This window comes from Canis lupus, chromosome 20 (assembly GCF_048164855.1).
Source record: "Canis lupus baileyi chromosome 20, mCanLup2.hap1, whole genome shotgun sequence".
Lineage (NCBI taxonomy): Eukaryota > Metazoa > Chordata > Mammalia > Carnivora > Canidae > Canis > Canis lupus.
The window spans coordinates 31,242,812-31,268,181 of NC_132857.1; the positions used below are offsets into that span (position 1 = coordinate 31,242,812).

Below are 25,370 nucleotides of genomic sequence, written 5' to 3' on the forward strand. Positions count from 1 at the left end.
GGCTGTTTGCCACTGCTTTCTGACTCTTTTCTAGGCCTTCATTTCACCCACCAAATGCTACTCACCACCTAACAATAAGACCCCGGCCTGGCTTAGAGTTAACTGGAGAAAGTAGGACAGAGGTAAGACAGTTGCCAGGTCCTGGTCTGGGACCTACTGGCCACCTACTGGCACACCAGGATGTGCAATGGAACTGATGCAGTTGGGATGCTGTGGCCTTTGACCTTGGCAGATGATTCCCCAATGGTGGGGGAGGGAAGTGCCCCAAAGCACACACATGTGCAGTCACAGTTCACTGTCCCACAAAGGGGCTAGCCTACACCTCCACCAGCCTCTGATGTGGGCATGGGGTGGCTGTAGGTATTGGCTTTAGCTGGAAGGTTGACATGATCCAGAAATCCATCTATCAGATCTGGGACTCAAGGCCTCTGGCCCTAAGGACACCTGGCTGTAGCTGTCACTCATCTAAGAATACCTCTGTCCACCCCAGCAGAAAAAGAGAAGGGAAAACAAGAATTCAAAGAATAGACCAGTATTTATCTGTTGAAAAGAAACTTGAGGTGATTGATTGAGGTAGGCTGGGAAAGGAACTTGACTAAAGTTAGGATGAATTTGAATCTAGTCTGGGGCACAAGGTAAGGGCTAGATAGGTGGGCTATGTGAGTGGCTAGGGGAGATGGAGGATTGGGGCCACTCTACTCCCACTGGGACTCCTCAAATATCGTCACAACCAAGTCCCGGTACATCCCTTCCTTGGGTCCTGAGTAAAGATGCTATGTTAGAAATGACTGTCTTGCTGTATCAGAAAACCAATTTTTAAGATCTGAAGGGATTAATAGCAGACCCATCTTGAGGTTCTGCTTACCTTGACTGGCTTTAAAGTTTCTTAAATGCGCACTTCTAAGGGTTATATTACAATGCTGAGCTGTTATTTACAAAGCATTTTCATTGTGGGTGTTTGTTTTGTTTTTAATCATCATCCAGACATCACAACACCCTGGTGAGTAAAAAATAAAGCTAGCAGTGCAAGGCTGAGTTTCAATCAGGAGGCATCAAACAAAGCCAATCAAGCATTTATAAGCTGGGGGAAAATGATCTTGATTCAATCTAATTTGTGGGGAAAGATTTCAAGCCAGTTCTTGATTTTCCAAATGAGTACAACCATTTCTAATTTGATTTGTCTGAAAACTCCCAGGACTGACTGGCATGCTAGAGAAATGGCAAATGTAGAGAAAAGGCTGCTTTATAAGCTAAAGCTATCTTTCTGATTCACAAACTTAGGAAGAGCAGCGAGCCAAAATAGGGTAATTTTTCATGTTTAGACAAAGATATACTCCTTCATTCTTTTATTTATTTATTTAACAGATATTTACTAAGCAGCTCATATGGGTCAGGCTTGGTGGCAAAGGCCACCTGGGACTTGCAGCTTGGTGGCAAGTCCAGGGGACAGCCACTTGGAGCTTGCACTACACTAGAAGAGGGACATGAAACATGTCATCACAACTATGATGAGGTGCCAGGAGGGAGAAGTCAATGTTGATAGGAAAGTATGTAACAGGGATTCCTGAAGTACCTTTTGATTTGGATAATTAGGAAGAAGTGGGAGTAGGAACAGGATTGGGGTGGAGGGTGAGAAAGCAGAGGAGGACAATCACTAGAAACAAAGTCATTCCAAAGTTCTGGAATTTAAGGGAAACGAGATGCCTAGCATTAGTCTACACAGGCAACATATCGTTTCTGCCAAAGAAGGCCTTCGAGGATAGAAATCATGTCTCTTGGGTTTCATTTAAAGGATACTAGGGGAAGCATCTTTAATATTGAAGGGAATGTCCCACTTTTGGCCTAAGAGCTTGGGTTCATTGGCAGGTGGTTCCACACATGGTCCACTTCTCTGGCTTTCCACGAGCTGGCTACATGTACATATCAGTAAACAGGGACCCACTGAAAGCCATATGCTGCCTTTGGCCTCAGAGGGTCTCTCTTGACTTTGCCTCAATTTTGCCCACCAGCCCCCCTCGCCCAAGTTCCCAAATTCAACTCCTTGGCTATGGACTCTGTTAGTTTCCTGCCTATGTGTGCCCCTGTTTCTGGCCCCATATTTCATGCTTATTCCCTATGCATCAAAGATGAATATCCCCACCTGAATTTCAGTTTTTGCAAATAGTGATGTCTTTCACCTAGAAACAAGTCCCAGGTGAGGTTCTTGGGAGTTGAGGAGTGAAAGGGAGTGACAAATAGACCCAAGATTACACTGATAACCTCTCAGTTTTAAGGCAGAAGATAAGGCTGTAACTACCTTGAAAACTCCTTAATTTCTATTTCCAAATATTATGCAAGGTCTTATTTGGAAATAAGAATCAAGAAGCTTAAGAATATTAATAATCCTTTTTGACACTTTATGTTCACTTCTAGAAATCTATATTCAGGAAATAATCTGAAATTAAGCCAAGATTTATATACTAAGCCATGATTATTTATAATAATACAAACCTGGCTCTAAAACTAGAAGAATAGTTATGTAAACTACAGTGTATTCATATGACATACTATTTTGCCACCACTAATAATAATTTTTATGGTAAGTATGAAATTTGCTTTTAATAGAACATCAAATGAAATGAACAGAATACAAATTGTAGAAACAGATCAAATATATCTATATATATATATATATGTAAGTATAGAACAGAAACTCCTTTGCTAAATAGTAGCTCTCTATCTGGCTTGTGGAATTATGGTGACTTTTATTCACATAATTAATTTTTCCTCCATTTTAAACTTATTTAAAATGAAAAATTAAAACTTTTACAGTAGAAGTTTAAGTTAAATAGGTTTCCAAGTATTATTTGAAAGTTTTCATGACAAGAGTATTGAGGATTAGTAACTACTATCAAGGCCATTAGTGCAGATTATTGAAAAAAAATAATAGCAGTTAATCCAAGTAGGGATAGAAGCAACTGGATATTAAACCCCATGGCTACTAGTTTTCAAATGTTTCCCACACCTGAGTAATTTCACAATGTTTGTCCCCTCCACTGCAACCTTTAGTTACATGTCTATTCCACTGAAGTAGGCAAAGGTGACAAGTCATTATGGTAGAAAAGTCAAAAGAAGATGTCATGTGAAAGCATGTGTATGTCTGTGAACATGTGTTTACTTTTTCCTTTTAAGTAAACTTTCTTATACAGAGTACTTGGCCCACAGACAAAGCAACTTTTCTCTACATGCATAGACTGATGCCTCTTTAGACTAAATTCACATTAGTGAGGAACAAATGTTCCTGGCTCTGAAAACATACTATGGGCTTTTTGTGTCCTAAGAAGAGACTGGAAAGTAACAAGTTTGTGTGCAGGGCAAATATCCTTACCTGGCCTGGAAAATTAAGCAAATTTATAGCTCAAAATGAATACATTATAAAAGTCAGCTTCTCAATTTTATCAATAATGATTTAGAAATGAGAAGAAACATCTAATTCCAATTATTGCTGTTATCTCTAAATAAACATTTTAAAAGTTTTCCTAATAAAAACAACTTTCTTTAAAAAAATAACTTTCAAAAATAGAAGCTTAAACTGGAATACTTATATTTGAGGTGGTGAATATGCTAGAACAACACTGTCTAATAGAAATATAATGTGAGCTACACATGTAATTTAAAATTTTCTGTAGCTATATTAAAAAGAAAAAAGCAAAATGAAAGAGATTAATTCTAATTTGGATATTAAGTGATTTATCTCAATACATGCAAATATTATTTAAATATGCAGTTGATATTAAAATTATTGAATTTTTTTTTAATCTTTCCAGCACATCTCAATTTGATCTAGCCACATTTCAAATGCTCAATAGCAACACATGACTAGTGGCTACCATATTGAACAGCTCAAGTCTCAAGTGTCGTTAAAATGGTGATGGTAGACCTTGATGCCGAGGCAGAAACTCTATCACTTTTTACATGAGGATTCTCATATATTGACCTTTATTGCTCGAAGAGACTTGGGCAGAGATACCTCTCAAAATCCATTCTCCTTGCCTTTCTTATAGTGGAACTCTTTTGAGGCAACAGTATTTTCAAGTGGGTGGCTATATGTCCCCAATCCCCCTACAAATCTGCATGGCCAGGTGACTTAGTCTGGCCTGTGAGGCATGGCAGGGCAGAAGCATTGGTTAGGACTTCCTGGAAACCTTAAAAAGAGCCAATTTAGCTGACAGGGATACTCCTTTTGCCTCTTTTTTCCCCTTCCTCTGAAAGCTTTGCATATAAAGATGATACCTCAAGTTCCAGAAGCCTACTGGGACACTCAGGATAGAAACCATAGAGTAAGAGTGGTTTCTCTGAAGGATAGAATAGTCTGGATCCCTAACTACTTCTTGGGGATTCTACTTTCTATGTTATTGTTTGTCGAGGTAACAGAGGAGGAGGTTATAGATAAATGACACAGTACTTCCAGTGGTCTTCAGATAATAAAATTTAATATTTTATTATTTTATTTTAAAATTCTTAATGATTTTATGTATTCATTTGAGACAGAGAGAGGGCATGAGCAGGGGGAGGGGCAGAAGGAGAAGCAGACTCCCTACTGAGCCAGGGGTCTGATGTGAGGCTTGATCCCAAGACCCGGAGATCATTGACTTGAGCCAAATGCAGATGCTTAACCATCTGAGCCACCCAGGCACCCCTGGACAATAAAATTTTAAGTGATTATTATGAGCTGAATTGTGTTTCCCCAGAATCCATATGTTGAAACTCTAACCCCTAGTACTTCAGAATGTAATTTGAAGAATGTAATTTGAAGATGAGACATCTAACTGGTGTCTGCACAGGAAGAGGAAAATTGGACAAAGAAAAATCAACTATCTGGAGACACAGGGGAGAGGTCACTTAAGGAGCTGGACAGAAGGTGCCCTTGTGCAAGCCAAGGAGAAAGGCTTCAGGAGAAATTAAACCTCTTGACACCTTGACCTCAGACTTCTACTCTCCAGAACTATGAGAACATACATTTCTACTGTTTAAACCAAGTCAGCCTGTGGTATTTTGTTATGGAAGTCCTTGTTAGCTAATACAGTGTTAGAGGGCTTTTAAATAATTCCCCTTAATGAAGTCATTGTGTTGAAAAGTATTTTAGATGTTCTAAAGGATGTTTCTCAGTCACAGCACCAGAAAGAATAAGTTAATCATGAAGTTTATCCAACTACCTAGTAACCCAATTGGATAGAGAAGCCACAACTCCTAACTCACACAGTGGTGTTTCTGCAGGCCACACCACTTCCGCATCAGGGACATAGAAATCATTAGTTGAAGGAAATCATTAACCTGAAGATCATCTCTCTCTCTCTCTCTCTCTCTCTTAAAGATTTATTTATTTATTTACTTGAGAGAGAGGGAAAGACCACAGAGGGAAAGAAAGAAGCAGACTCCCCACTGAGCAGAGGGCCAGATGCGGTGCTCTATCCCAGGACCCTGAGATCAAGTCCTGAGCCGAAGGCAGATGCTTAACTGACTGATCCACTCAGGTGCCCCCTGAAGATCATCTTCTAATTCTCTATCTCAGGTGGCTAAGCAGGCTAAGAGTTAGGTGGCGCCAAGGATCTCTTACTTATATGTGAAGATCACTAAATATAGAGGAACAGCCTCCCTTCAGAAGATGTTTCTACTCTCCAGTGTTAAATAAGGAGACTTTCTCACTGCTAATCAGATCTGCAAGTTTGTCTTGGTATAATCATCTCAGCACAAGCTTAAATAAATATTTCTTTTTTTAAAGATTGTATTTATTCACGAGAGACACACAGAGAGATGCAGAGACATAGGCAGAGGGAGAAGCAGGCTCGTCGGAAGCCCGATGTAGGACTCGACCTTAGGACCCCAGATCGTGACCTGGGCCAAAGGCAGATGCTCAACTATGGAGCCATCTAGGTGACCCTTAAATAAATATTTCTTAAGCACATACTATCTGTAGTATGCTAGCTTCCTCACTGGGAACTCAAATTAGTCTTTTCTCCCCCTATTAAAAAAATATAATTTACTTATTCAACATTTGTTGATCATTTTTCTGATGTAATGTTACTTTGCTAAAATTCAAAAACTCAGTGATTATAGCAGATATAACATGTGCATAACGCATATCACAGCAGATGAACATGGATTTGGCATCAGAAAGGCCAGGGATAGGGACTTCCTAACTATGTATCTTGGGCAAGTGTTTTAATAGCATTAAGACTCGTGTTTCTCCGAACTAGAGGTGGTGGAAGGGGAGGCAGGTGGGGGGTGGGGGTGACTGGGTGACAGGCACTGAGAAGGGCACTTGATGGGATGAGCACTGGGTGTTATTCTATATGCTGGCAAATTGAACACCAATAAAAAATAAATTTATAAAAAATAAATTTATAAAAAAAAAAGACTCGTGTTTCTCAACTTCAAAACAAAACCACAAATAGTTGTCCATTTCATAAGGTGAATTCAAGGACTGCAATAGATAAATATGAAAATCAGTTGGCAGAGTATCTGGCACATACTAAATGCTCAGTAAGTTACTATTTTCATTACATACTGTGTGAATAATAAGAAAAAAAAAGAAAATAAGTTACACGGAAGAACAGTCCTTTTTTAAAAGAAGACTAGAAAATCTACATTGGCACTCTATAACCATTTATGGTTGACTCTGTTTGATGGGAATGCAGGTGATTTTTTTCTTTCATTCAACTTTTCTGCATTTTCCAAATTTCCTATAATCTGTAAACATGAATTCTCATGAAAAAATGGGAATTGCATTTCACTTTTAGGATATTTCTGGTTATTTAATTACATTGGTGGAGGACTGTGATTCTTGTGCTTTCCCAGAGCAGTATCAGCTCTAATTATCTTACAAACGTATAAAACATGGGGACCCGCTGCTTCTTATAAAGAGAATGAAGTTGTAGGCATATCAATCACAAAGTACTAAAATTTGACACATAACCTGCTTATAAACACTTAATTTTCTGAACAAAAAGATAAAAAAAAAAGAAAAAAAAAACAAGATGCTTATCTTATCTTAATGGTTTTTGCCAGTCATCACATTCTTAAGAGTTAACAATCCGGTAAAATTCATGTGTTTTCTAGTTGCCTTGAAGACTAGAGAACAGGCTCTTGCAATTGTTTCAATGTGGAATATTGCATCTGCCCATGCATACAGAATGACAAGCATTCACCAAAGCTTCGGCCCATAAAACTAAGAGTATCTTCTGGAACTTGGTCTTTCAATCACCCTGAGAAGCTAACATTGGATGCTCCATCCTCAGGGTCTGATTCTCAGTTGTGTTCTTGTAGTGCTCTGTAAAATCATACCGTGCTTATAAGCTTCCACCATGTGTCATCTATAACTGAAGTAAAGGGCAGGTTTAGGGCATGCCCTTAGCCCCAAATCTATTCAGATATAAGATTTCTAGCAGACACATCAAGTGTGGCTTGTGGAGGTTGAAGGTGTCCATTTAGCCATATTCTTGATCTCAGGGTACCTTTTTTAAAGGCCTAGTCAATCTATTTTTCATTTTTAAATTATCCTTATTATTTTTAAAGGGAAAAATGATTATTTAGCTACTGGATTGCATTGATGCAATGAAGACAAATATGAATGTCCATCAAAGGGCTTGTTTCCTTGGCAGAAGCAAGGTAAATTCTAGACCTTGTTGTCGGGGAAGAAATTGATGAAATAATTGACCACCATGGGTGAGAATGGATAACCCCATGGGCTAACTTAGGAATAGAAGGATGAGCTGAATTAGGATATTAAAAAAAAAAGAGGGATCCCTGGGTGGCGCAGCGGTTTGGCGCCTGCCTTCGGCCCAGGGCGCGATCCTGGAGACCCGGGATCGAATCCCACGTCGGGCTCCCGGTGCATGGAGCCTGCTTCTCCCTCTGCCTGTGTCTCTGCCTCATTCTCTCTCTCTGTGACTATCACAAATAAATAAAAAAAAAATAAAAAATAAAAAAAATAAAAATAAAATAAAAATAAAAAAAAAAGATGGAAAGAAATGGCACAGAAATAAAACTATTTCAGAGGAGGGCAGTGAGTTGCAAGAGACAACCTTTAAGTGAAACATGGGAAGAAGTCTTATGAGATTGAGGCATAAGAAATCCTCATTGGAGGGGTGAATTGTTTAGGTAATCCAAATGTAGGTCTAAGGGGGCACCTGGGTGGCTCAGTAGGTTAGCATCTGCCTTTGACTTAAGTCATGATCCCAGGGTTCTGGGATTGAGCCTCACTTCTGGCTCCCTGCTGAGCCAGGAGCTGGCTTCTCTCTCTCTCCCTCTGCCTGCCACTCCCCCTGCTTGTGCTTGCTTGCTCTCTCTCAGTGTGTCAAATAAATAAATAATCAACTGGGATCCCTGGGTGGCGCAGCAGTTTGGCGCCTGCCTTTGGCCCAGGGCGCGATCCTGGAGACCCGGGATCGAATCCCACATCGGGCTCCCGGTGCATGGAGCCTACTTCTCCCTCTGCTTATGTCTCTGCCTCTCTCTCTCTCTCTCTGTGACTATCATAAATAAATAAAAATCTAAAAAAAAAATTAAAAATAAATAAATAAATAAATAAAATCTAAAAAATGAAACAAAACAAACAAAAAACAAAACAAAACAAAAAAACAAAAAAACAAGTGAAGATCTACCTACATACAGCATACCCCAAACTTTTTGAATATGAGAAATTCCTTTTAATTTAATAAATTACATGGACTCATAGAAGAGAATGAATGTAGTTTCACTATTTTCTACTGAGGAAATAGGTGATGACAAAATGAAATAAATTATTAACTCTCTACTCACAAGAGCCTGCACCTGTATTTAAGAATTTGTGCTCATACCCCTGTGAGACATGCTATGATAGCCAAAGGTTATTCTCAGGGGATGTTAAAACATGAACATGAACGTGCTTCCCTTTGTCTTCCCTACCCCCTATTGCAGATGTCTATTGCCTCTGGTTTTTAACCTACAATTTAAAAGGATGAAAAGAGATTAGAGGGTGTAGCAGCTATCCATTTCTGAGTTTCAGTCCAAAGCCACCCTTCCTTGCCTTGCTTCTTGACAACTTGGGGTCGGGCTCTGTCAACATTTCCCGCCCCAATGTCAGGATTTGCCAGAAGAGGGCGCTAGAGAGCCACTGCAAGAGAGAGTTTGGGCGGCCTTTTCTGGGGTCCTGTCCTCCATTATTGATAGTCAGTGGGGAACCCAGTAATTCTGTAGGTTGAGCTCCAGCTGGGCCCTCAGCTGACACTTTGCCCCCTGGTAGCAGCTCCCACAGGCAGCTCAGTTCTGTGCTGTCTGGCAATACCTGTGCTATTTGCAGACTGCACGGACCCCTGGTAACCACCTTCTTTGAAGAGGTGTGAATCTCAGCCTGAGAGGCAGGCAGGGGGGGCTCCCCTACTCCCTACTTCCTGCACTGTTTTCCCTCAGCCTGGAGAAAGTACTGGATTTTTTTGCACTTGCTCTTTCTGGACCATTAAGTCCTCTTTTATCCATTTTAGCAGTTAACCACCTCCTACTAGCTAACATTTTTTCTTATATATATACTAAAATTTTCCTTTTCAAACAACCAGGACCTCGACAGATAGAGACGTCTTCTAAATCTTGTGACACAAGGTGGAAAAACTTCTTGGAAGCCAGTTCAACTGTCCCACAAGGAACAGAGTTAGCATCAGGTCTCTACTTATTGAGGTCCTGGTGATTCAACAATGAGAATTTATATAAGATCATTAGGAATTTATAAAGACACAGAAAAGATTTGATTTTATGTACTATTTTCCTAATCTAAAAATGCATTCTGGAACTCTTAATTTACTGTCCATGGATGAACTTCAGGGAATCTATATGCTCCAAAACCGTTACACAAAATAAAATATGTTTATAATTTTCATTCTATTCTTCAAGAGATATATCCCCCTAAAATATTAATAATCACTGACCTAAAATCTTTACAGTTGTTCTTGTAGGCGATTTACAGAACAAGATAGACAACCATAGGACTGTGGTTTTCGTGGGGAACATACATGGAGAAATGGTGAGCAAAGTGGGGCAATAAAAATAATTATAACACTATTATTAGCTACTAGGGATTCAATCCCAAGATCCACCAATCACAAAGTAGGTATTTATTAGCTCTATCTTGGAATTGATGACACTGAAATATGATGAGGTTGAGTAACTTTGTCCAGATTCTGTAGCTATTACATGGTGATGGTGGGATCTAATCTTACTTCCTTCAAAGGTTATATTCTTCCTCAACATGCAGTACCTTCATTACGTACATTTCAACATGATGAATGAATGATACAGAAAGGTATGGTTTTTTTGGTGCAACTTACAAAATACCTAAAGTGTTAGGTGAAGGAAGAAACTCTTACAAGGAACTAGACTAGACTAGACTAGACTAGACATTGCTTCCCAGAAATACTATGTTCCCACTTTGAGTTTCCACATCCCTACCCGGAGTGCCCTCCTATTACCTTGGAATTGTCCTAAGAGATATCTTTCTTCAAAACCTACACCAAGTTCCTGTGCATTCATGAAGTCTTTCCTGTACCCACTAGCCCTGTGGTTTCTCCTACTTAATTTTCTTTTTTTTTTTTTTCTCCTACTTAATTTTCATAAGGTATTTTGCATCCTGTCATTAGTTTTCAGTGGCTGGGGATATGACAGTCAGGAGCACTGTTGGGACAGCAGAGCTGTAGTCAAAGTAAGAAAGCAAGAAGCTATAAAACCAAATGGAATCATTGCGAGAATCACTGATAATCATAAAGAGTAATCAAGGTGGCAAAATGAATAGAAAGTATATGTCAAACTGTTAAGGCAAATGAGAGGAAAGGAGGAGAGGAGGTCATCAAAACGGTATCCCGGAGAGTAGAAAGCATGTTACAAGGAGACAGGCAAAGTAAGTGCATCAGCTTTTAATTCTGAGTTCTGAAATGCTGACCCAATGCCCAGTATGTGGAAATTGCTGCAGAGAGAGGTTTGAGGTTTCCAGTCCATTGAAGGCAAGGATCATTTGCTATGAGCATAGTAGATACTCAATAAACTATGTTTAATGATGATGATAAATTAAATGCTGAATTATGTAATGTAGTGTGAGTGTGAGTGTCACAGCAAAGAAAATATAATGGAGCTGAATAGTGAAGGTGCTCTGAGGAGATGTTGGCATCTGGAATGGCCACAAAAGGCTGGCAGACACAGTATATTTGATGCTACACCTTCTGCAAACCCATGGTGGATTCTGCCTATGGATCATAGCAGCTTCTTCTTTGCAGGCTGGACCGAGCACCATGATTTTCCCTAGCACTATGCTCCAGAGGGCCACAAACAATCCACTGGAGTTGACGTAGGCATGGCAGGCGTATAGCAGGTTCACACTATATACACTATGGGTGGTTTCGTTTTTAAAATTTTGAAACTTCCTAATTATTTGCTAGGTAGCCATGGCCCCAAAGATCTTCAGTGTCTCCCTGAAACCTAGGCCTGTCTGATTGATTGCCAGTTCTCTCTGGGCCTCCCCACAAGGCAACAATTCAAGAGTCCATGGTTGGCACAGCCTGGGGTCTTCAGTACTCTGCTCCACCTCAAGAAACCATTAAATATTTTGAGTCTCATCCTGATTCAGAATGTTAACCCTACTTGTGAGTTTAGAGAATGATGGCTGGTTTGGGACTAGGTCAGGGAAGAGCCCAAGGAGAAAAGCAGCTCAACTGGTACAGAAGCAACATGGAATGAAAAGGCTTAGAGAGGAGTATGCATATAGTCAATTCCAGAAACAGTGAAGCATCTAGGCATGGCTAGAAAAGAAGCATCATTGACAAGAAATTGGGAAGTAAAATTCTATATATTGGAGAAGCAGATGCTGGCAACTGGACATACTGAGGTGAGAGCCACAAGGCCAGAGGGGAGATCCTGCCAAGAAGCACAGCCATGCAAGTGTCAAGGAGTTAGGCTCTGCCCCTGCTGCCATCTTTCATCCTCTGACTGAAGGCAAGGATTCTGCCCCATAGCTCAGACACAGCAAGAGATACCCCAGAGAGATTTATTTGGCAATTAGCAAACTACATAGGGGCCATTTCTGAAACACCTCATTGGTCTTCAATTCCCGGGTAGGCAGTGCTATTCACGAATCTGCCCAGCCTTGTATTTTTTTTCACTTTGATGTGAAAGTCATTCAAGGCCCTAGGAAAAAATAGATGTATAATAAAAATGAATAAAAGCTGATGGTGTAGTGCTTTCCAGAAGAGGAAGAGGACTGTGAATGACACAGACGCTGACTATATATCATTGACTTTCCCTGGTCTTGGGCATAAAGCATCTTTCAGTATAAAGTGTGGACAATGATGTCTGCCCCTGTCTGCCTCCCGCAGAGGTTTCAGGGATAAAGGAGCAAACACAGCCACAGGTCCATCTGTCACCCCCCTTACTGTCCTCTGGCATTAGCATCATGATTTGTGGCATCATGATTATCTATAAGACAGCTCTCTGAAACAAGATGTCTTCAAATGAAGGGATTATCATTGCTGGCATTATTGAGGGGCAGAAGAGCCTAAAAAGACTCAGCTCATTAGCTGGAAGTTTTGTTGAAAAAAGGAACCTGAGTTTATTTCTTTTCTTTTAAGATTTTTTAAATTTATTTATTCACGAGAGACAAAGACAGAGAGAGGCAGAGACACAGGCAGGGGGAGAAGCAGGCTCTATGCAGGGAGCCCGATGTGGGACTTGACCCCGGGTCTCCAGGATCACGCCCTGGGCTGAAGGCAGGCGCTAAACTGCTGAGCCACCTGGGCTGCCCCCTGAGTTGATTTCAAGTTTCATTTAGACCCATTCTTTTTTTTTTTTTTTTTAATTTCCTATTGAGGTATAACTATCACACCATGTTATATTAGTTTCAGGTGTATGATATAATGATTCTACAGTTCAATACATTTCTCAGTGCTCATCAATTTAAGTGTACTCTCCTTTACGTATTTCATCTATCCCCTACCCTCCCTCTGACACCCACCAGTTTTTCCTCTGTATTAAGAGTCTGTTCTTTGTTTCTTTTATTCCTGTTTGTTTTTTGTTTGTTTGTTTCTTATATTGTACATGAGTGAAATCATATATTTATTTTTCTCTGAATGACTTACTTGACTTAGCATATACACTCTATGTCTATCCACCTTGTTGTGAATTAGCTTCACTCTTTTGAAAGGTATTTAAATATTCAAATGAGGGGAAAGTATGAGGTGGAACTGGCAGGAGAAGCAGGTGCTTCTGCACACTGTGTTTATGTAGGGAAACTGGTACAGACTTTAAACAATTGAGTCAAAAATCCATAATTGTTCACCCAATAATCTTCACTCCTGGTTACCTATTCTAAATCTTAGAAAATTACTTTTTTATTATGTTTACAATCACCACATTATTTTTGGCAGTAAAAATTCAAGCCACTGAAAATTTAAGCGCAGTAAACTCTTTTTAAAAGTTTTTAAAAATTTGGTAGAGAGAGAGAGAGCAGGGGGAGGAGCAGAGGGAAATGGACAAGCAGACTCTGCAATGAGTGTGGAGCCCAATGAGGGGCTTGATCTCAGGACCCTGAGATCATGACCTGAGCCAAAATCAAGAGTTGGACATGTAACTGAGTCATCCAGGATCCCCTAAACACAGTAGAATTTAAAGGCATTTAGTGAATTGAGTTAATGTTTAAATTATGTACATACATAAAAAGATTAAAAGTTTTTAATAAAACTTTTAAAGATGGGGCACCTGGGTGGCTCAGTCAGTTAAGCATCTGCCTTCAGCTCGGATCATGAATCCAGAGTCCTGGGATTGAGCCCTGAGTAGGGCTCCCTGCTCAGTAGGAAGTCTGCTTCTCACTCTCCCTCTGCCCCTCCCCCTGCTCATGCCCATTCCCTCTCGATCTCAAATAAATAAATAAAATCTTAAAAAATTTTTTAAGATATAAAATATATTTTAAGAAAAATATTAACTATAAGAAGTAAGCTAAAAAAGAGTCAGTAAAATATGGTCTATGCTATTTAAAATATACATTTAAAATATGGAAACAAAATACATATAATGAGAACAGTGTTTCCCTCTCTGGTTGGTTTTGTGTTTTATTCTGTGTATTCCAAATATTCATAAAAAATAGAGAGAAATGAATATTTTTAACATTTTAAAGAAATTTTGTTTAATAGCTTCAAGTAATTATTTTACTTGATGAGCTAATGAAATCAGCCATCTTAGAAAAACAAGTCATAGCACAGATTTAGGTAGAATGATTTTCAGAGAGGATGATCATTCCACTATTTTTTTAACTTTATGTCACTTTATTCCTCATATGACCTTGAAACTAATTTTAATGTTCTCACCAAAAGAAAGGAAACAACTTCTCCAGAAGTTAATAATTTAGAAATATTTTTTCCAGGATATGAGGAGTATACAACTGAGAAGCTGGTGATGTGAATGCCAGACTGGTCAAATGACAGTGAAAGACCCAGGGAATGTGGAGAGAGAAGACATGATATGTTAGTTGCTTTTTCAAGTGATTCCTTCCATCAAGGGAAAGTATCATTTATCACAGAGCACATGATCCTGGGGACAAACTGAAGAGATTATAGGCTTCACTAGACACTAGGGACTTTGAGCAATTTTTATGAACTTTCTGGGTCACAGGAAGGTAGGACAAAGGTTGCTGTCACCAAGTGTGTGTGTGCGTATCTGTGCATGTGTGGATGTGTGGATATACAATGTAAGCGTGCATACGATCTCTTGTGCAAACATATTTATCTCTGTGTTTTCTTGGCTTCAGAGCTGCAGGAAATAACCACGCTGCAATGACTGTCGTGGCAGCAGATGCAAACAAGACAATAAACCTCACAGAAGCTTGCTGTTTTACCTATCTGTATGTCTGTTACACTCAAGCCCACTGGGCAACATCTTTTTTATATTCCTTATTTCATTGGAGCCCATCATTTGGTAAAATCTGAACTAGAGATGCTCATTCAATTTCCTCAAATGAATGAGGTAAGCAAGCTTGTAATATATCTACTCAAACCCACTTCATGGTTCATACAGTTTGGAAATAAATTAAACTTTAGATTCAGGAAGTAGGACCTAAGATGTCACCAATCTACTTTTAGTACTTGTTGGGATCATCGAATATAAAGCCTATGTGTTTAGGAATGTAACTAGTCTTTAAAACCAGAAAAAAAAAAAAAAAAAAGGAATGTAACTAGTCTATCAGCCTAGTTACTATGCTACTCCAGGTGCTGGTTTGAGAAGACCTTGAGGCTTCCCTATCAGCTGAGTGGAAACACGTTTTGGGATTGCATTAAGTAATTACAGCCATGAGGCTGGGAGTATCATTCTATGTATTTAGTATTGGCTATCATTCCATTCTCTAATTTCAATTATTTGGAGACAAAGGCACGGGAGTGAATTGACATGGTTAATTAACTCCAAAGCCAAGTGTATATTCATAGTCCTGCAACTAGCCATTTGCTTTTTTCCCTCCTGTACTGAAGACAAAGTAAAGCAACAAGACCATTTCTACTATGCTCTTCTTTATAATGGAAAAAAAAATCATTTTAAGACCTATAGTGAAGAAAGTTAGACCTCAGCCAACAACCAATCATGTTATTCTCCTTACCTCTAGAATAGGGTATGTAACATTCAGAAAGCAGAGCTCAAGGAAGCAGCATTTCTTGTGAAGTGGAAGGTGTGAAATTAATCATTTTCAGGAAACTAGCAGGGCAATATATTTCTTATATTATGTATATAATAATCCACATTACAGGTACTGTACACACACTTCAATGGGCCATTTACTTTCTGATTGTTTATTATATGGTACTGTATTAGCATAGGATGAAAGATTTGAGGAAGAATAGTGAGGTATTTTTTATGTCTACTTTAAGCTGTTAGTTTTACTGCATTTCGGGATGTGGAGGATCGTCTTGTAGTCAAATCGAGCCATAAAGACTAAATTGAATTATCCCCACGGAACAGCTGTTAAATCTCCAGGGAATGGGCAGGTCCCACAGAAGGGAATGACAAATTGCAATGGGGATGCTCCCTGAGTGCTGCCTGCTAGAGAGGTTTGTGCTGGATGAGGCCAACACAGGTGCTTCCTTGAGCCTTGAATCACATTTTATAATTTATGGGTGTTATCATACCCTGCTCCTGATTTGTTGATTCCTCAACTCTCCTGCTAAACTCTGAACTTTCCAAGACTCAATAACTGTGTGAGAGTCTGTAAACACTGGCAAAGGACAAAAGCACCATCCCTTTCAAAAGCCCTTACTTAGCATGGCAGTGACTTAGTCACTCGAGCAAAGCTGATTTTGTAGCTGATATTATGTCTTTGGGGGAACACATTAAGCCTGAGTAGGGGAATAAAAGAGTTTATACTTGTAATTAACAGTGCAAACTATCCCTTCCCTCACAGAATTCCTAAAGGAAAAAGACTAGGTATATAAAGGTGTGTATGTGTCTGTGTAGTGATATAAATTCTCACTTAAGCAAGGTGATGGAAGCACTTTGGAATAAAAATAATGCTTCTCTTTTTTTTTTTCCTTTAAATTTTGAAGGTTAAAACTAAAGGTTGTCTACCTACAAACTAAAACCGTTTTCTTGGGATTTTTTTTCCAAGTACATTAGTGCTAAATGGATTTCTTGTGCTTCATATTAACAATATTGCCAATTAAACTCTGAGGAATGAAGTATGCTAGTAAAGTTTCGGGCAACTTGATAAGTGCTAAAGTAGTATAAAATCAACAAAACATTTATTAAAGTTTTGGTTAACCATTCTCTCAGAAAAAAAGAGATCATGAAAGCTTCCAAAATTCAGAAATTCATTTTTTCTCCATGTTTTCCTTTATTTCTCCTTCTTGCTCTGTGTAACCAGCACATTTTTAAATATATATATAATCGTTAAAGATACATAGAACACATAATATGTATGGATATTTCCTATTTGAATCCTGCCATAAGGATCTTAGTTATTTATATGTAAAGCTCAGGCTTGCATACTTTTGGACCTGTCTATAAACAATGGAAGTGAATAATGTCATGAGCTCCTTGTGTTTCAACATGCTCTGCCAACTCCTTGCACAACGGCAAGTAGTGTCCTGCCTTTCAGATGTGTTGATGTTCATGTCATTAAACTCTCAGTAGCATGGAGTCTTACTGCCAACAGGCAGACTGAACTCAATGACACTGGTATATTATGATATATTTGTTAGTAATATTGGCGATGGGTGGGCACGACTGTATTTTACATGGCTCAAGTCTCCTGAATGAGACTCAAGAAAAATATCACTAGTGGTTTAGCACCTGCCTTCAGCCCAGGGCCTGATCCTGGAGACCCGGGATCGAGTCCCATGTCGGGCTCCCTGCATGGAGCCTGCTTCTCCTTCTGCCTGTGTCTCTGCCTCTCTCTCTCTCTCTATCTCTCTCTCTCACTCTCTCTCTCTTTCTGTGTGTGTGTGTGTGTCTCATGAATCAATAAATAAAATCTAAAAAAAAAAAAAAAAAGAAAAATATCACTAGCAATCTAGTGCTTAGGTCAATCGGGAGATGGACAACCTGAATACACATGGGTAAGATAATTGTCAAGACTGCTGAGCATGAGCCAAGGATGGGTAAGTAATGTCACTTGATCTCTTAGAACCAGAGTCAGAGGATTAACCCCTTCTTAGCATCATCCTTACTCTTCAGAACTACAGGAGTCAAAAATTTGATACAAACTTTTAAAAATATTGGCAATCTTTAAACCACATATGATTCCCCTCAAGCAAGTCTAGCTCACATCCTGGAATCCAATGGCCACTTTAGAAAATGCTTTACTTATATAAAATTCAAATACCTAAAAGAAATAAAATATTCATTATAAGGTATACTTTCCATGGGGGAACATAAACATTAAGGTCATTTAATGGTCATAAGGTCATTCTCATAGGTTTTCCAGAGAGTCTACTGTCCAGATTACAAAGAGAATCAGATTTTGTGTGTCAAATGATGCAGTGGCCTACTCTTGTCAGGGCTTTTGAAAGAGTGTCAGTTTAAAGGACTTCCACTTCTGGGAAGATGGAGTAGTACAATTTTCCCTATTTCTCCCACTAAGTATAACTAAAAACTGCTGGAAATTATGAAACAAACTTAAGATGACTCTGAATGGTGGAGAGAAGAAAGCATACATAAGGATCTTGAGACCCAATAAACAACAGTGAAGAATTCCTCCTTTTTTTCTTTTTTCTTTTTTTTTTTTTTTTTTGTCTCCTACATCTTAGATGTATTGCTGAAGAAGTCAACAACCTGGAAAGACCAACTGGTGCGGATCAAAAGTAAATCCCAATTAGATGCCTGTTCTTGGGGCACTTGGGTGACTCAGTGGTTGAACGTCTGCCTTGGACTCAGGTCATGATCCCACGGTCCTGGGATTGAGTCCCATAACAGGTTTCCTACAGGGAGCCTGCTTCTCTCTCTGCCTATGTCTCTGTCTCTCTCTCTCTCTCTGTGTGTCTCTTATGAATAAATAAATAAAATCTTAAAAAAAGAAGCCTATTCTTTATAATCATAGGCCCAGGAGAGGGACAGTATAGTAAGAGAGAAAATCTTTAAATAATAACTGCTCTATGTCAGACAAACACCGTACAAAAAATTCTGACCCTATTTCCATTCATCCTATAACAAGGTGTCAAAACCTCTAGTCAAGATTGTATCAGAGAAGACTGAGTAGAGAGCAGACTTTAAGCCTTCCCAAAGAGTAGCAAGCCTCTCCCTGTAGTACGTTCAAACCGCCTGTCTGACAGAGCTTGGACTGTGTACCTCCGCTCAGCTGTTATGTTGGAGAGGTATTAATGCAGAGTCATGACTTTCTTTTTTTTTTTTTTTAATTTTTATTTATTTATGATAGGCACACAGTGAGAGAGAGAGAGAGAGAGAGAGAGAGGCAGAGACACAGGCAGAGGGAGAAGCAGGCTCCATGCACCGGGAGCCCGAAGTGGGATTCGATCCCGGGTCTCCAGGATCGCGCCCTGGGCCAGAGGCAGGCGCCAAACCACTGCGCCACCCAGGGATCCCGAGTCATGACTTTCATACCAGTCTAGTGATAACAAGAATATTCCCCCACACATACACACTAGATGGAAATGGAGGTCATGTGGAGAACAGTAATGAGGCTTTTTTTTTTTTTTTTTAAGATTTTATTTATTTATTCATGATAGTCACACAGAGAGAGACAGAGAGGCAGAGACACAGGCAGAGGGAGAAGCAGGCTCCATGCACCGGGAGCCCGATGTGGGATTCGATCCCGGGTCTCCAGGATCACGCCCCGGGCCAAAGGCAGGTGCCAAACCGCTGCGCCACCCGGGGATCCCAGTAATGAGGCTTTTATACACATCCCAGCCAGTGGGAGTTATTACTGAAGAGCTAATGGGGAGCTGGAACTCTCATTCCTTTCCACTTTACCCTTACATGTCAATGGGGGCTGAGGAGAAACCCTGGAGGCTACCCCTACCTAGGAGAATTGAGGTAAAATCCTCCCCTCCCCTATTGGAATAGTGTCAGAAAAAGATATCTAATAGAGAATAGCTAACAGACAGTTAATATGATTAAACATAGCATAATCCCTAAAATGCCCAGGTTAAAAGAGAAATCCTCAAAAAATAAAAAATAAAAAAGAAATAAAAATCCCTGGTCATACCAAGAAACACGAAGACCTCAAATTGCATGAAGAAATACAATCAATAGATGCTAACTCTGAGATGACAAAAAAAAATGTTCAAATTATGTGACAAATATTTTTAAGCAGCCATTATAATAAAATTCCTTCAAGGAACAATAACATATTTGAGACAAATAAGAAAATAGGAAGATCCAGCAAAAAATAGAAAGTCTTAGCATGGAAACAGAAAAGGTAAAGAAGAACCAAATAAAAATTTTAAAACTGAAAAATATAATAACAGACATAAAAATATTTAACAGATATGTGCAGTAACAGAATGAAGAGAATAAGGAAAGAATTAGTGAACTTAAGGATCTAGCAATAGAAATTACCCAAATGAACAAAAGGCAAAAGAAACCAAGAAAAAATATGAACAGAGGATCAAAGACTTGTGGGATTAAAATGAAAGATCTACATTCATAGTCATGGAATTCAGAAAAGAGAAAGAGAGGAGGACTAAAAATAACTCAGATAAGTGGCAGAACAATTCTCAAATTTGGTGAAAGACAACAGGCCACAGATTCAAGGAACTGAATGAAATCCAAACAGGATGAACCAAAAGAAATCACATAATTCCAAATGGTCAAATTTCTGAAAACTAAAGACAAAGGAATATCTTGAAAGCACTGAGAGAGAAATGAAAGCTTATCTCTGGGGCAAAATCTTTTAACAATAATGGATTTGTTGCCAGAAACCATTGAAGCCAGAAGAAAATGGCCTAATATTTTTCAAAGACTGAAGGAAAACAAAAACCAAACCGGAGTTTTCTATACAGAGAACATATCTTTTAAGAATGGAATAGCTACCAAGACATTATAGATTGAAGGACAACCAAGAATTTGTCACAAGCACATACCTTGAAAAATGGCAAAAGAAAGTTGTTTAAAACAGAAATGAGAGGATGAAACAAGGAAACTGGAAACTCAGGAGGGAAGAAAGAATAACAAAAAGCAAAAATAGTATGATTTGATAGGCATCCCCGGTGGCTCAGCGGTTTAGCGCCGCCTTCAGCCCAGGGCCTGAACCTGGAGACTTGGGATCGAGTCCCCATGTCAGGCTCCCTGCATGGAGCCTGCTTCTCCCTCTGCCTGGGTCTCTGCCTCTCTCTCTCTCTCTCTCTCTCTCTCTCTCTCTCTGTCTCTCTCTCTCTAAGTCTCTCATGAATAAATAAATAAAATCTTAAAAAAAATAGTATGATTTGAAATATGTAAAGAGGATATAATAAGAAAATTATCTAGATGTTGATACTAATGATTCTAAATATATAGAGGAAATAATAAGAGAATTATATAATAAACAGGGCTAGATAAACGAATATAAAAGGAGGTAAGGTTTCTAAACTTCAATTGAATTGGTGAAATACTAGTAAAATTTGTTAATATGTGTACCTAATATCTTAAGAAACCACAACAAAACTGTACACAGAAACACATTCAAATACTAGATAAATCAAAGCAAAATTCTAAAAATCATTCAAGAAACACACTGGAAGTTAGAGAAAAAAATAAAAAATAGATAACAAACAGAAAACAAAAAATAAACAGGTATTTGAGCACTAATATCAATAACTACAATTAGATGTAATTGATTTAAGTATAAAATTAAGAGACTGATGAGGGGCCTGTCTGGCTCAGTTGCAAGAGCATGGGATTCTTGATCTCGGGGTTGTGAGGTAGAGCCCCACATTGGGTGTAGAGATTACTTGAAGGTGAACTCTTAAAAAAAGAGATTGACAAAGTGGATTTAAAAATGACTATACTATTTAGTGTCTATAAGAAACTCACTACAAATATTCGATATATGCCAGTTAAATGTATAAAAATGAAAAAATATGTCATATAAACATCAATTGAAAAATACCAGAAGTGTTTATATTAATATTAGATAAAGTAGACTTCAGAGCAACAAAAATTATCATAGAGAAGAACATTATATAATGATAAAAATACCAATCCACCAAGAAGACGGCAGTCCTAACTGTGTATGTACTAAACAACAGAGATATAAAATACATGAAGCAAAACAGAAAGAACTGGAAGGAGAAATGAACAAATTCATAATTATAGTTGGAAATATTACCACCATTATTGCGTACCTACTATGTATAAGGCATTCTGCTAGGTATTAGAATGCAGTGGTAAGAAAGAAAGATAGCTCTCATCCTCAGTCTATTGGGGATGATAAATGTTAATCAATTAGAAAACTATATAACTCGCCAGCATGATAAATGCTTCAAAGGAAATCTCAAAAACACAAAAAGTTTAACCTCTCATTCAAAATTCCATATTTCAATATAAATAATAGGTAAACAAATACATAATTCCCAAGCTACAGAATTTAATAGGATCTGTGGCTCTACTTTTGCATTTCCCAGAGATAATAAAGAGACTGATGTTAACACAGGGTTAGCTGCAAACATTCCCCACAGCTGGCACACAACTGATAGCCAGGAAATTGGAATTCTTTAGGAGCCTCTAATGTATTGTTACTCCTGATAACGCAGTTCACACTCATTCAGTTCCTGCCTTTTCTCTTATACTCCAGTTTCACCTGCGAGATTGATAGGACCTCAAAGAGTATAATATAAACACATTATAAAGAGGTTCAGGAGAAGGGATGGAAAAAAGACTTACTCCAATGTTTTAGAAACCACCATGCTGAGAAAGATGTTAACTTACCACAGTGTAGATCTGATGCTTTCGTCTCTTAGCCAGGTCAATTATGTTTACTCCATTGTAGTAAAGGTTTTCAATACATCCATGAAAGTTTTTCTTTAAAAAGGTCCCAGGTTTGCCTGGTACTGGAATTCCTCCAAAACTAAGCTTTATGAAGAGAAAAAAAAAAAAAAATCAACTCTTAGTTATAAGCCCTGAAGCAGTAGGAAAGGAAAGTGAGTGAATTTTAGTAGTTCCAATTGTATGTGCGAGCCAAGTGGCTCAAATAATTATAGATGCCACTTGATTGCACATTTAAAAGGATACTGATTAGCCCACATAAAAATAACTATAATTGCTCGCTTTTTAAGGGCTTATTTTACAAAACTATTTCACTTCCTTTCTGAACCTTTTTAATACTAAATAAAACAATAATTTATAGAAGGAGGGAAAAAATAAAAGAAAATCAACAACTTTATATTTATCTCTTGTTTAAACATCTGAGAGAGTATGGCCAAATGAAAACTAAGGGACAAACATAATATACCTCTGTTCACCTACAGAAAAACCTAGTTTAAAGGTCTGCATTGGGGATCCCTGGGTGGCTCAGCGGTTTGGCGCCTGCCTTCGGCCCAGGGCGTGATCCTGGATTCCCAGGATCAAGTCCCATGTCGGGCTCCCTGCATGGAACCTGCTTCTCTTTCTGCCTGTGTCTTTGCCTCTCTCTCTCTCTCTGTCTCTCCTGAATAAATAAAATCTTTAAAAAAATAAATAAATAAAGGTCTGCATTGTGCTGAAAAAGCCTATGTACATGATTATTTCCAAATTATTTTCTATAAAGGTGAAAGATAGGAAATAATCCAAATATCCCATCAATTTCTTAAAAGTAAATAATCAATAGTTAATGTGATGGAAACTTACTTAGTTGTCAATAATGGTGTTCATTAAATGTGATAAAATGGCAAATAAGCATAATGTTGATTGAAAAATCAAGTTATAATTGGATATGATGTTAACAACAAAAAATTGTTTATACAGTATAGACTTGGAGGGAATACACCGAACTGTTCATCATGGTTGTCTTTGGGAAGAACATGAGATACTCATTTTTGTATTTTTTTTTACTACGGTTCTTTTACTGTAGTAAAATATTACAAATTACTTTTTTAATGTTAATACTATTTAAAGAACAAACTTGATTGGTTGTGAATATTCTTCCCATTATACAAGAGAGACGATAGTAAAAAACTAAACTAAACTAAACTAAACTAAACTAAACTAAACTAAAATAAAATAAAATAAAATAAAATAAACAAAATTCAGAGAAAAGCGGGGGGGAATCCCTGGGTGGCTCAGCGGTTTAGCGCCTGCCTTCGGCCCAGGGCGTGATCCGGAGTCTTGGGATCGAGTCCCGCATCAGGCTTCCTGTGTGGAGCCTGCTTCTCCCTCTGCCTGTGTCTCTGCCTCTCTCTCTGTGTGTCTCTCTCATGAATAAATGAATAAAGTCTTTAAAAAAAAAGAGAGAGACGATAGTTTTTATAAACACATTTATCACATGATTCAATGTGTAAGCCAGGTTTCTTCACTGCTTTGAAATATTACCTCCAGAAAGAATTTAAGCCGTATTGATGCTAGGTGTTTCAGGAAGAGGTGTTCTCCCAACCAGAATGCCTTTGTTCTATATGAATAGCTTCTCATATACCCAGTGCTACTTCTAGATGTCTATTTTTTCTTCAAAAGTCCCATATTAGGGATCCCTGGGTGGCGCAGCGGTTTGGTGCCTGCCTTTGGCCTAGGGCGTGATCCTGGAGACCCAGGATCGAATCCCACATCGGGCTCCCGGTGCATGGAGCCTGCTTCTCCCTCTGCCTGTGTCTCTGCCTCTCTCTCTCTCTCTCTCTTTCTGTGACTATCATAAATAAATAAAAATTTAAGAAAAAAAAAGTCCCATATTATCTTAGAAAAATTGTAATATGTGATTAAGATTATTAATCCTGCTGTCTAATTTTTACTTATCATTGCTTTATTCTATTAGAATTATTTTATATTTTTGCCTATTTTATCTTAAAGTTAAATTTCACAATTGTTTTACTTCAAATAGCCTGTTGGAATTTTGATTGAGAATTTATTGAGAATTTGTTATTTCCCTAAACACATTTACTTGAAGAAGAATGAATATTTTTGAAGTATTTCATCTTTCTATATAAGAACACAGTGTCTTTATCATTTTCAAATGTTTTTGGTAAGGCACATCACTTAAGGTTATCTTTTTTTTTTTTTACTCTAGTTTACATACTCATAATTAAATTAAGTCCTGTGAATTCCATGCTTTCAAAGTTTGCCACCGTATGGAATGTTAAAAAAAAAAAGAAAAGAAAAGAAAAGAAAAAAATGAACTCATAAATATAGGCAACAGATTGGTGGCTCCCAGAGGCAGGGGTGGGGGTGGAGGAACTCAAAAGGTACAAACTTCCAGTCATGAAATAAATAAATTGTACAATGTAAGGTAGCATGGTGACTAGAGTTAATAATACTGTATTATATGTTTCAAAGTTGCTAAGAGAGTAGCTCTTAAAAGTTCTTATCATAAAAAAATAAATTTGTAACGATGTGTGGTGATGGATGTTAACAAGCCTTATTGTGGTGAGCATGTCACAATATATACACATATTGAATCAGTATGTTGTACACCTGAAAGTAATATATGTCAAATACAGTTCAAAAACTTCCATTGTAAATGAATTGTTTTTATTAACTAAGCATTGTCATATAAATTACAAGACTATATTACTATTTTCTCTAGATAGATAGAATATTTATTTATATTAAATAATATATATTTACATTAAATTTTATATTAAATAATATGTGTTTTAGCTGATTTTACTAAACTTTTAAAGGAAATAATCATAAAACATATTTAAAACACTTAACCCTCTTCCAAGCCAATGTTTATATATTTTTTTCTTATTCCATTGTCTTTGTAAAAACTTTCTAAAATCTGT

At 38.1% G+C, this 25,370-nt stretch overlaps 1 protein-coding gene across 1 annotated transcript in view; it reads right to left on the minus strand.

The window, feature by feature from the left end:
* CNTNAP5 (contactin associated protein family member 5) overlaps positions 1-25,370 on the minus strand; it is a 796,877-nt gene that overhangs the window by 379,092 nt on the left and 392,415 nt on the right. The window contains exon 7 of the mRNA XM_072788823.1: positions 22,390-22,533. Within this exon, the coding sequence (XP_072644924.1) occupies positions 22,390-22,533 (144 nt within the window). The remainder of the gene's footprint in view (positions 1-22,389; positions 22,534-25,370) is intronic.